The following is a 13,555-nucleotide window of genomic DNA, read 5'->3' as shown; positions in this document are numbered from 1 at the left end:
TAATAAAATAATCAGGAAAAATGGACTATATTATATATTTTTGTCTAGGAATGGTTAGTATTTTTAAGAATGTAAGATTGGAGTTCTATTCTTTACATTGTCTTTGCAAAAACTCTGCCATATTTTTCCTATGTTCTAATATTTATGTAAGAGGCTCAAAGAGAGATTTACAAAAGTAAGGCTGTACATTCAATTAATTTTTTTTCCTTTCCTTTTTCAAGATTTCAAAGATGCCATTGAAGATGTCCTGCCTACTTTAAATGATGAAGGGATACGTGTTTTCTATCTGAGTGATGATTCCCCAACTGAAGGTGTAGAGGCACTGCTCAAAAGGGTCAAATTAAGTTCTGCTGAATCAGTGCCCTTTTCCTTCAGAGCCAGTGTAACACCTAAATCTGTATGTCTATATATTTTCACCTCTGGGACCACAGGTGAGGAGCATGAAAGATGGGGTGGTTGTTGAGAGACCAAGAAGGATAAAATATGCTATTGGTTGGAAATATTTTCAGTTGACTTCTGCTTATATGATTGCATGGTTTTTATGATATTTGTAGATCAGGGTTAGATAATAAGTAACAAGATTAGATAACAAGTCATTTTCCTTTGGGTCTGCAAAGCTTCTTGCTCATCTGACCTCATCATCATGTCATGATGTCCACTGTCCACTTCACATCATGATCATCATGTCATCTGATGATGCTGTTGTTGAATGGAAATTGGCACAGTTATTTATTTATTTGTTTGTTTGTTTGTTTGTCAATCACTTACAAGATACAGGTATAAGAATAAATATAGTTTTGAATACATGAGATAAATACTTATAAGAAATTTTTTTTGCCAATGAGTGCTTTTGAAATACCAGGATCATATTATAATCCCTTTGTTTGGCATGGAGTCAAGCATGCTGCGAAACTGATTGTAAATTATCATTTCTTGCTTTTTTCTCTAAGTGCATTGCACTCTTTATTTCTTATTTTCTTTTTATTTTCCTCTAGGACTCCCCAAAGCTGCTGTCATTTCCCAGAAGAAAATAATAACAGCCTCCCACCTGTTTCGCCTGTCTGGTGTCCATGACAAAGATGTTGTTTATATTCCACTCCCTCTGTACCACGGAAGTGGACTCATTGGGCTTCTGGGAAGCATAGACATGGGTAGGCAAAAAATACCAGAGAGCCTAGAATACACATAAACAGAGCTTCACCCTCAGAGTATAATCAAGAGATACAGAACTCTTATATCAGCTTATATCTTATATATAGCAGCATCCACGAAGAACATCACAGCCTGCCCCAGATAATTTCCCAGCAAACTAATAATAACTCTGCATGAAGGAGTTAAGAAAAATGGGAGGAGGCAAGCAGGAAGACTTATCCTGTGGTGTCATTTATTAACCAATCTTAATATAGTAATGAGGTACAGGTAGCCCTTGACTTAGAACAGTTCATTTCATGACTATTCAAAGTTACAACAGTGCTGAAAAAAGTGACTTATGACCATTTTTCACACAACTATTGTAGCATCCCTGGGATCACATGATTAAAAATCAGATCTTTGGCAACAGGCTCCTATTTATGTCAGTTGAAGTGTCTCAGGGGCCTATGATAACCCCGGGACACTGAAAACTCCTTTCAAGCAAAGTCAACAGGGAAGCCAGATTCACTTAACAAGGATGTTGCTAACTTAACAACTGCAGTGATTCACTTAACAACTGTGGCAAGAAAGCTCATAGGATGAGAGAGCAGAGCTTGCTCTTTTCTCCCCACTCCGCCACAGCACCACAACCAGAAGTCATAACATGGGGCAACATTTTACTTAGCAGAAATTTTGGGCTCAATTGTAAGTCAAGGATTACCTGTACATTTCCAATATCCTGACACAAAAATAACATAAATATACTCTTACAATAAAAATTAGCTGAGCCAAGGACCCTTTAACTGACTCTTTGGCAGATTCAGAAGGAAACTTCTCTCTCTTGGAGCAGTTTTGCAATGCAAAAACATATATTTGTAAGACAGAAAATTGACATGTCGATGTATGAATGTTAATGCTGGGAGTTGGAGGAGGAGGAATTTGAGGAGGAGGAAGAGGAGTAGTAGTTTTTCTTGTTTTAACCATAGGCCATATCAAAGTATACATGAATTTCACAGACTGATAGGTATTTAAGCAGTATTCATTTTCTATGGTTGTGTCATTTATTTATTTATATCCCATCTTAATTATTTTTAAAAATCAGCTAAGATGAACATATCTAACATACCAATATTTCCCCACAACAACAACTTTGTGTGTTAGATTGGGCTAAGAGAGAGTGACTGATCCAAAGTCACCCAACTGGTTTTCATGACTAAGATGGGACTTGAACTCACAATCTCCCTAATGAAAGGACACGAGAATTACATCCCTTTTTGTTTGCTAATTTACTTGTTGTAATATTTGTTGCCAGTAATTCCTAGTAAGTAATTCTAGGACATTTAACGTGGTAAAGGCTACCCAGCTAAATGAAGAAGCAGAAAATAACTAGTAAATCATTGAATAGTGGGTGGATAGATATCGATTGAAATATTTGTGGATCAAATATTTTGTGATGATAACCATATAAACTGTAAAAATATATAAAGCTAAATGGCCTATTTCTTGCCAATATCCCAACCTATTTGGATATCTGATTGCAGAAGAATGACATTCACAGAAGCAGCTGAAGAAGAGAAGACTTTTATTTATATATTTATTTATCTGATTTATATCTTGATTTTGTCCTCTTCAAATATCCTGGAGCCAAATCATTTTAGGCCATTTTATGTAACTAGGCGAAGTGTCTATGGAGATTTTCAGCTACCCAGGTCATGGTTGTCCCAAAGGTGCTTTTTCAAGAGGCAACTGGAGTTTCTGGTTTTTCTTTGAAGACGTTTTGTTTTTCATCCAAGAAGCTTCTTCAGCTCTGACTGGATGGTGGGGAATGGAAGGATTTATACTCCTTGCAGACAGCTGCTCATTTGCATTCTTTTAGTAGATTGTTAAAGTCACCTGGAAGTTTATCTATGTCATCAAGGTCATCTGAATGATGGAAATTGGTGCGGAGGCTTCTTGGAATTGTTGAAAGGACTGTGTTGTAGATTGATGTCATATCCTTCCTCCTCTGTTGAGAGAGGGCTGTTCAGTTTTGAAATAGATGGCCTCTTTAACCCCTCTTTTAAAACAGTGATCCCCTCTGTCCAAAACATAGACTTTGTTGTCTTCAAAAGAATGCCCTGTGACTTTTAAATGCAAATGCACTGCTGAATTTAGTCCTGATGTGTTTGTTCTCCTACGGCCCTCTCTCAACAGAGTCCAGTTGCCTCTTGAAAAAGCATCTTTGAGATAACTAGGGGAAAATGTCATTGAAAAGTTGCAGGGTGGAGCATTTCAGCTTAGGATTCTAACCCAGTGATCACACCAACTTAGTTTCTCTCTCTGTTTATGTAAGGAGCTACATGTGTTCTGAGATCTAAGTTCTCTGTTTCTCATTACTGGGATGACTGCAGACGTTATCATGTCACTGTGATCCAGTATGTAGGAGAATTGATGCGCTACTTGTGTAATGCACCAAAGGTAATTGATAAGATGGACTAATACTTCAGAAAATAATATTACAAAGAATGATAAGCAACTGCTTGCCAAATTGTATGTCCCAGTGTCTAGGCAATGCAGATACAAATCTAGAAGATAACTATACAGTACTTGTACCATATTGTGGAGACCCAGGCCCAATTTATCATGAATGCATGGCCTGTTTATATATTTCTTTCTCCTATATCCATTCCTTCTCCCTTCACGTAATCCAATTCCCTCATTTGTTTCCCATTTCATGAAAAAATGATAATTATACTTGCCTAGCAGCAGGTCATAGGATAGATATATGTAGGTGTACGTATACATACGTATATATAAATCTATTATAGAGGTAAAAGGAAAAATAACGATATTATTACTAATCTTTCACAGAAGAATAGTGTTGTATCTTTATATGGGAACATATAATTGTAATACAGGTAGACTGATGCCGTTGTGCAATGGCACTATTCCTTTGTATATTCCTCATAGCAAGGGTCTTAGCAGGTTCAAAACACTGAATCCAGTTATATGGAGGTAAAACAAAGAAAAGTATTCTAAGAAAGGTACCTAGGGGTTTAAAAATGGTTGTGTGATACCAACAAGTTTAGGGTTGCTTTGTTTTTGTATGACAAGGTTGATTCAGAACTGGCCAGTTCCAAGGCTTAATGGATCTTTTATAGATCTGGAGAATTCTCCTCCAACAAAGGATTACAGGGAGTTTTCAAAAGCAGAAATATTTGCAGGGGAGGTTAGTAGATGACAACCTTTTTTCTTGAGGAGTAGGGAGGGAATAGTCATTTTTACAACAGTAAACATGTTTTCTAGTCATAGTCATTTGGTTACAAATGCTAAAATGTTGTAATTCCTAATATTTCTGCTAGGCTTTAATTAATTTTCAGTACCTGCTATTTGCTCAAAGATGCTATCCATTGACACTAAGGTATTAACCAGAATTTGAAAACCAAACCCGTATTATTTATCTATGGGTAACATGGATTTCTATCCTTTTAAACTAAAGCCATCATAGCCATGCAACTGTAGTCTGAAATAGCTAAAGTTTCCTTGCAGACTTTATAGACTAATTGTAAACAATCCTTATAGACTGTCACTCCTTCTCACCATCTTATAGGATGTTCTTCAAGCAATCTCTTAAAAAACTGGTTCACTGCCTGACCATTTGGCATGGCCACTGATAATACAATATTTATTTTGGAGAGTTCTAATTTTCTTGATATCTCACCTTACAGAGAGACAATGACCGTGACCATAGGGTGAGAATGGCTATTGGTAATGGAATGCGAATAGAGGTTTGGAAGGAGTTCCTGAATCGATTTGGACCCATCAAAATCCGTGAAATTTATGGAGCTACTGAAGGAACTGTTGGATTCATTAATTATACAGGAAAAGTAGGAGCAGTGGGAAGGACCAATTTCTTCATTAAGGTAATGAGAAGTTCTTAGGGTCTGTTTGAAAATGTCTGGGCCACTTCTAGCCACTTAGACCTAGCCACTTATAGACATTTAACCTCTGATATATATATATATATATATATATATATATATATATATATATATATATATATATATATATATATAGAGAGAGAGAGAGAGAGAGAGAGAGAGAGAGAGAGAGAGAGAGAGAGAGAGAGAGAGAGAGAGAGAGAAATATAGGGTCATAAAATATATATTCAGAACTATTTGAAATGTAATTGGAGTATTTTAAGAAAAAGGCATACAGCCCCTAAACCCAGTACTTTCAAGCTTCTCTCTCAATTTGCAGAACTGTCTGAAGTCAAATACTCTTCTCTTCCTCAACTTTTGCTATGATTAGTCTCCACAGGTCACATGAAATGGAATATAATTGGAATGAATTAGCTTTTCTTGTTTTGGAAGATCTGGGTTTCTTTTTTCTTTTTTAAAAAAATAGTACATTAGGTCTGCCAGGAGTGAAATCTGTTAGTACATTCACAATCAAATATATCAGTATATCTCTGGTACAATACCCAGTAAAAATATTCCTGGTTTAAAATCAATCTGACTTTTTGTCATTTTTTCCAACCATGTGTGGATTCTAGTCCAATATTTTTTCACCTCTGCGCATGTCCACCACATATGGTAAAATGAGCCAGGTATCTGATGACATTTCCAACATTTTTCAGATTTATTCTTAAACATTTTTGCTATTCTCATTGGGGGAAGATGCCACCTGTAAAACATCTACAAATTTTCTTTATATGCAGTTGACATTGTCATTTTATAATTTTGAGACCATAGTTTTTGCCATCTCTCTAAGTCAATCCCATATCCAAAATTTTTCCCCCATGCAATCATTGTTTCTTTAACTTGTTCTTCTTCTAATTTAACCTCTAATAAATACCCGTATAATTTCTCAATCACCTTTTCATCAGTACCTGTTAAAATTTTATCTAAAGCAGTCAATTTATCATAAAAACCTGTTTTGAGATCTTTATCATATCTAGAATGTATTTGCACATATGAAAACCAATTCATCCTTATACCTCGTTGCTCCAATTCTTGCATAGATTTATTCTTCACCCTTTTCATTCATAATTTCGCCATATCTAACTGTTTGTTCCATTTTATATATCACTGGATATGAAAATGCTTCTATAGTTGAAAGCCAGACTGGAACTTTCAGATAGTGTTGCCTTTTAATCTTCTCCCAACTTAATAATAAAGCCTCTCGTATATAGTATCTTCTAAAATATCCATGTGTTTTAGTTTCCTTGTACCATAGGAAAACATGCCAACCCAACAACAAATCATGTCCTTCAAGTGTCAATAGTCTGGTATTTCTCAATGTAATCCATTCCTTGACCCACATTAGAGTTGTTGCTTGATAATATAACCCCCAATTTGGCAGACTGAACCCACCTCTTATTTTAGCATCTTGTAATAACTTTAATTTTATTCTTGCTTTTTTCCCCTGCCAGATATATTTCAGCACTATTTTATTCAACTCATCAAAATACTCTTTCCCTAATCTAATTGGAATTGTCTGGAACAAATATAAATTTTTTGGTAAAAAAATCATTTTAATTGTTGATATTCTCCCTATAAAAGATAATTGTAACTTTTCCCATTTTGCCAGGTCTGTCACAATCTGTTGCTTGAGTTTATTATAATTATTCTCTTTAAGTATGCCACATCTTGCTGTCAAATATATTCCCAGGTATTTAACCTTATTCGTGACCTGGATTTCCAGGACTTCTGCCAATTCTTCCCACTTTCAAGCTTCTCTCTCAATTTGTGGAACTGTCTGAGGTCAAATACTCTTCTCCCCCTCAACTTTTGCTATCATTAGTCTCCACAGGTCACATGGAATGAAATATAATTGGAATGAATTAGCTTTTCTTGTTTTAGGAGATCTAGGATTTTTTTTAAAAAAATAGTACATTAGGTCTGCCAGGAGTGAAATTTTTCAAAGCACATGGATTGATCAGCTATTGAGAGAATGATGCTAATTCTAATGTTTTACTCCCAGACAGAGGCACTCCAGGGTGCTTTTTTGCTACACCTAGGAAAATGCTAGGGCAGCTTCTGAAGAATGTTCTAACTCAAAAATCCTTGCTCTGAGGATGTCTTAATTGGCTGGATCAAGTCAGTGGATATGTGTATATCTGTCTGTTTGTCATCTCTCTATCTCTATCTATCTCTACATATCTCTACATCTATCTATCTGTCTGTCTGTCTATCTATCTATCTATCTATCTATCTATCTATCTATCTATCTATCTATCATCTACCTATATCTATCATCTATTATCTCCCACCTTTATTACTTTGTAAGTAATTCAACATGATGAACATTTATAATATTCCTTCTTCATGCTAATTTCACCACAACAACCTGTATGGTGAGCTGGGCTGAGAGAAAGTGACTGGCCCAAGGTTACCCAGTCAGTTTTCATGAATAAGATGGAACTAAAATTCACAGTCTCCCAATTTCTAGGCCAGAACCTTCACCACTACATTAAAAGATGAGGATGGGGTGCTTAGGGCAGTGCTTGTCTTCTTGCCTGTGACAAATCATTATTTTTGCCCACTCCAAAGAATGTGAGAATACATCACTTCCAACATACCCGATTCTCTGCCTTACTATATCTCAGGATTTGTTCAGAGGATAAAGGGAGAGACTAGCTCTATAGGGTTTAACTGGGCCTCTTTATCCAGCATGAAGTTCCTTTCGCTCATTAAATCCATGTAATCTGTAATTAGTGCCTGTTTTAGGCTCATATTTCTACTTGTCTGTTCAATTTCAGAAACTATTTAACTATAAATTTGTGCAATATGATGTGGATTCAGATCAGCCTGTGAGAGATGAGAAGGGGCTCTGTATCACAGTGCCTACAGGTATGTTTTCTAAGACAGGTGGACAACAGAAAGCTAAGCACATTTAAGAAATATCAGACTTTGCATCATCAAGAATTCACCCAATAGAAAGATATACTACCTTCAGTGTAATCTTTTCATACCTGCTCCTCCAACTCTATTGGGCTTCAATTGATTCAAAACTTGAAACAATGGAATAGCTTCAATCAATGGCTTCAAAACTGTCATAAATCACAGGCAACATCAGATATATGGCAGTTTCCCAACATTTGCAACTTTATAGACCACAGGGGAGGAAGAGGGGATGATTCCACGCAAGCAGCCATAGCACACATGTGCAGCACCATTTGCATGAGTAGTATGCACATGTGTCCCCCATTCATGCACATGGAGCACACATGCCCATGCTATCCCATTGCTCAAATAAGTGGAGTTGCGTAGGCATGCTTACCCCATGCTTCCATGGCCCAATTGCAAACAGGTCACAAACAATTAGCAGGCTGCAGCCTAGGAATTGGGGATCCCTGGTCTATGGCAATTAGTAATATGATATATTATTAAAAGAAAATTCATATATCCATTTTTCTTTAAAAAAATTTTTTTTTAAAAATCTAAAACTTTCACTGTTTTGGAGACTATAAGGGCCTTAGTGGTGCAGTGGTTAAAGTGCAGCACTGCAAGCTACTTCTGCTGCATCCAGCTCCCTGCAATTTGGCAGATTGAATCTCAAGATTGACTCAGCCTTACATCCTTCTAAGGTGGGTAAAATGAGGACCCAAATTGTTGGGGGCAATATGCTGATTCTGCTAAACTGCTTAGAGAGGGATGGAAAGCACTGTGAAATGGTATATAAGTCTAAGTGCTATTGCTATATGTAAAAATATCAAGATGGTAGCTGTGACTGTGCAATCAAAACTTTAACCCTTTTAATGGCTTGTGAACTGGTTGTTAAATTATCCACATACCCCTCCACCTCCCTGCTATCAAAGTGGATCCTGAGCACTGTGCTGCTCTGCAATGGAGTAATGGGCAATGAAGTGGCTGGTGCAAGGGAAGGAGAAGGCTGCTTTCCCTCCTCCTTCCCTTGTGCGGGCTCCTCTGTTGCCCATTTCTCCATTGCAGCGCAGTGCCCAGGATCCACTTTGATAGCAGGGTGTGGGTAATTTAACAACCAGTTCGCCCAGGGTCAGGTTGGCCATCGCAGGAGGCTCATCCCATATGTGTAGTGGAGCTGGAGGATGGAGATGGGCCACGCCTCCCACAACAGTTAACCTGACCCTGGAAGAACCAGTTGTTAAATTATGTGAATCCCATCACTGAGTCAATCTCTTGAATTTTTTAACAACTACCCTTCCCCATGAATACTCCTGAACTGTTTTTACCCGAACAATCCAGACTGCATGCATATTCCAAAGATAATACAGTGGAACCTCTGGTCATGAATGCTTCTGAACACTTCCAAATTGGGTTCCAACCAAAAAATCCACATTTTTAAATTGGATCATGATTCAAAAATTAGATGGTGATCACACACGGACGTGGCTGAGTCTCTTTCCGTACTGATTTCCCATTCCTCACCATTTTTTTTTTTTGTAGGCACATGTACAGTCAGTCTCACTTCCAGTCATGATGAAATCAGGTTGCAACTGAAGTTACGGAACAAATTACGGTCATGACCAGAGGTTCCACTTGCTTACATCTTTCTATTGCTGTATGCTTGGCTTACAATCCTTGCTTCATGCAAGGATTTTGATTCAAGAATGAGGGTGCTAGCAGATTCCAAGAATTACTATGTTGCAGTGGCATTTTATTGGAGATTCCAGCCATTTCTTTGTAGAAGATTTAGGGGGTTCTTTTTACATTTCCTAATGCTACTGTATTACCTGTGAAATTTTTAAAAAATCTTTTCAGCAAAGCATAGTAGAAATGGAAATATGGCATTCTCTTGCTTTTTGTTCAATGTGAAGCAAATGGCAAATCAGTATGTATCATTACAGTATTGTCATAAAAATAGTACATATTGTATTTGTATTAAGACCATAGATGGCATGATTACTTGGAAAATACAAATCAGGAACACAGATAAAAATAAAGAGACATTATATACAAAAAGGACACAAAGCAGAAGTTCTGAATCACAGTATATAGAAGATAAAGCAACCTAAAACTAATAAAGATACCAGTGTATGCAAAATAGATGTTTGTGCAGGTAAGATTATCAACCTTGATGCCAACCAAAACCAAGTATTTAATAGTGAGTGTCATACCAAGTGCATTAATCAAACAGGTGGCAAGAAAGTAGGGGCAGGAAGGCACAACATAGGTTATGGAGACAGTAAACACAGTGTCAGACATAAAGATCTCAAGTGCCTATATACAAATGCACAAAGTCTGGGGAACAAGCAGGGTGAACTCAAACTAAGAATACGGGAAGGTATATTATGATATAGTTCTAATAACAGAAACTTGGTGGGATGAAACCCATGACTGGAACATACTGGTAGAAGGATATAAACTATTCAAAACCCCAGACCCCATAAAAGAGGAGGTGGAGTTGCACTATATGTAAAGGACCACTATATTGCTATAGAAATGCATGAAACCAAAGACAAAAACCTCCTAGAATGCATATGGGTCAATATAAAAGAAAAAAAGAATGACATGGCCATAGGTATATATTATAGGCCACCCAATCAAGCAGAAAAAATAGATGTCCTTTTGCCAGCCAACTAACAAACATATGCACAAAACACACAACAATGCTAATGGGAGACTTCAATTATCCTGATATCAATTGGAATATTAATTCTGCACCAAGTGAGAAATCAAATAAGTTCCTAACCAACCTAGCTGACAACTTTGTTGTCCAGAAGGTAGAGGGTGAAACTAGAGGGACAGCCATACTGGACTTAATTCTTACAAACAGAGAACAAGTGATAGAGGGAGTTGAAACTTCAGGAACCTTGGGTGAGAGTGACCATGTCATTCAATATAACACAAACACAAGCAACAGAATATGACACCAGAGTCTTGGACTTTAAAAGAGCTGATTTCAATAAGCTCAGAGAGAACTGATTCCATGGGTGAAAATCCTAAAGGGGAAAACAACTCAAAAATCTTGGGAAACTCTAAAAAGTATGATCATAGAAGTCCAGACCAGCACAATACCACTGAGAAAGAAAAACAAGAAATCCAAGAAGAAACCAGCATGGCTGCACAAAGATCTCTCTGGCAAATTGAAAGAAAAAAAAGGACAAGTACAAAAAATGGAAAGAAGGACATACAACTAAGGCAGAATATCAGCAGATAGCCAGAATCTGCAAAGACGAAGTCAGGATAGCAAAGGCTCAGAACAACAAAGATTTGCAACAAAAGTCAAAGATAATTTAAAAAGTTTCTTCCAACATATAAAGAACAAGACAAAAACCAAGGAAACAGTCGGTCCACTAAAGAGAGAAGATGGCAAGGAAGTAACAGACAACAGAGAGAAAGCAGAACTGCTTAACTCATTCTTTGCATCCATCTTCACACAAAAAGAAACTATAGCTCAACCCATCAAAAACATAACTGTAAAAGACAGACCAGAAATAAAAGTTAAAATACGCAAAAAAAAAAAAAAAGTAAGGGAACACCTGTCTGATCTTGATGAAAACAAATCACCAGGGCCTGATGGATTACACCCCAGAGTTTTAAAGGATCTGGCAGAGATCATCTCAGAACCACTGCACCATATCTTTCAAAAATCCTGGAGCACCAGGGAACTACCAGAGGACTGGAAAAGAGCTGATGTGGTTCCCATCTTCAAAAAAGGAAAAAAAAAACAGATCCAGGAAACTATAGACCCATCAGCCTAACATCAATAACTGGGAAGATACTGGAAAAGATAATAAAAAAAGCAGACCTGCCAACTTCTATAAACAAGTAAAGTAATAACTAGCAGTCAGCACGGGTTTGTTAAGAACAGATCATGCCAAACCTGTTATATAGTCGGAGGACACACGAGGCAGACACGGAGCTGAAGGCTAACATCTCTTTATTGGAGCATAACAGGTTGCCGCGGCTGCCCTGGTTGGGCTGGCAGCCCAGAGGGCGAGGACTGCCGACGCCGTTTGGCAGCCGCCTTTTATAGCCGCTGCCAAACGGCAACAACCAATGGGCGTGATCAGTGCTCCCGCCAGAAATGCGGACCAGACTGGGGACTGAAGTCAGGCAGGGACACAACACCCCTTCCCCTAGCTAGGGACATGGCAGACCAGACTGGGAACTGCAGTTGTCAGGGACACAACACCCTTCCCCTAGGCTAGGGACATGGCTGACCTGCAAATCGGCTCCTAGTCCCAGGGGATAATGCGGACCAGACTGGGGCTGTGGTCAAGCAGGGACACACCCCTTCCCCTGGCTAGGGACATGGCAGACCTGCAAATAGGCCCCCCAGTCCCAGGGGATCCCCAGCTGGGGTAATGTCCTTTGCCGGTAGACCAGGTCCGGCTGGGGCTGCTCAGTGTCTCTCGAGTTGATCGGGGCCTTCAGGGAGCGTTCGGCATTGGCTGGGTAGACCGGAACCTGCAGGGAGCTCTCGTCGTCGGCGAGGTAGATCGGGCCCTGCAGGGAACTCTTGACGGGGTAGATCATGGCTCTCAGGGTTTGACAGGTAGACCGGCTCGTTGTCGACGGGTGCTTGGTAGATCGGGCTCTCGGGGCTTGACAGGTAGACCGGCTCGTTGTCGACGGGTGCTTGGTAGATCGGGGTCTCGGGGCTTGACAGGTAGACCGGCTCATCTCGGCGGCTTTTGGAATGGCGGCATTCGTCTCCTCAGTGAGGGAGGCTTTGAACTTCGCGCTCTTGGTAGCGCCAGCAGCAGTGCCTGGCAGGGGGTTTCTCCTCAGCAATGGAGGCTCTGAGCGTCGTGCTCACGGTAGCGCTTAGCGGCAATGCCTGGCGGGGGCGTTTCTCCTCGGCAATGGAGGCTTGAGCGTCGTGCTCTCGGTAGCGCCAGTGGCAGTGCCTGGCGGGGGCGTTTTCTCCTCAGCAATGGAGGCTCCGAGCTTCGTGCTCCCAGTAGTGCCAGCGGCAGTGCCTGTCACCTCAGTAGTTGTGACTTCGAAAATCGCGCTCTGAGAAGAGCGTTTGCAGCTGCGCCGGTCAGGCGTGTCTGTCTCCTCGGCTGAGGAGGCTTTTTGAATTTCGCGCTCTTTGTGAGCGCCGGCGGCTGCGCTTCAGTGCCCGTGACTTCGCTCTAGCGACTACAGCTCAAAAAGCTACAGAGGCTTTTTTGAATTTCGCGCTCTTTGTGAGCTCCGGTGGCTGCGGCTTCAGCGCCCGTGGCTTCGCTCTTAGTGACTACAGCTCAAAAAGCTACAGAGGCTTTTTTGAATTTCGCGCTCTTCGTGAGCATCGGCAGCTGCGGCTTCAGCACCCGTGACTTCGCTCTCAGTGACTAGCTCAGCTGATTCAGTCTGGTTGCCTCTCCTTTGTGCGATCCCACCTTCGTCGCCAGTGTTATATAGTCAGAGGACACACGAGGCAGACACGGAGCTGAAGGCTAACATCTCTTTATTGGAGCATAACAGGTTGCCGCGGCTGCCCTGGTTGGGCTGGCAGCCCAGAGGGC

At 39.7% G+C, this 13,555-nt stretch overlaps 1 protein-coding gene across 1 annotated transcript in view; it reads left to right on the top strand.

Moving 5' to 3' along the window:
- LOC113450805 (long-chain fatty acid transport protein 2-like) overlaps nucleotides 1-13,555 on the top strand; it is a 30,058-nt gene that overhangs the window by 6,693 nt on the left and 9,810 nt on the right. The window contains exons 3-7 of the mRNA XM_026722107.2: nucleotides 222-431; nucleotides 996-1,151; nucleotides 3,464-3,588; nucleotides 4,839-5,033; nucleotides 7,874-7,964. Coding sequence (XP_026577892.1) covers nucleotides 222-431; nucleotides 996-1,151; nucleotides 3,464-3,588; nucleotides 4,839-5,033; nucleotides 7,874-7,964 — 777 coding nt within the window. The remainder of the gene's footprint in view (nucleotides 1-221; nucleotides 432-995; nucleotides 1,152-3,463; nucleotides 3,589-4,838; nucleotides 5,034-7,873; nucleotides 7,965-13,555) is intronic.

Source organism: Pseudonaja textilis, chromosome Z, assembly GCF_049901715.1.
Source record: "Pseudonaja textilis isolate UNSWEBS1 chromosome Z, rPseTex1.2, whole genome shotgun sequence".
NCBI classification, from domain to species: Eukaryota; Metazoa; Chordata; class Lepidosauria; order Squamata; family Elapidae; genus Pseudonaja; species Pseudonaja textilis.
The sequence above is the reverse complement of the archived record's forward strand: the minus strand, read 5'-3'. Positions and strand labels throughout refer to the sequence as shown.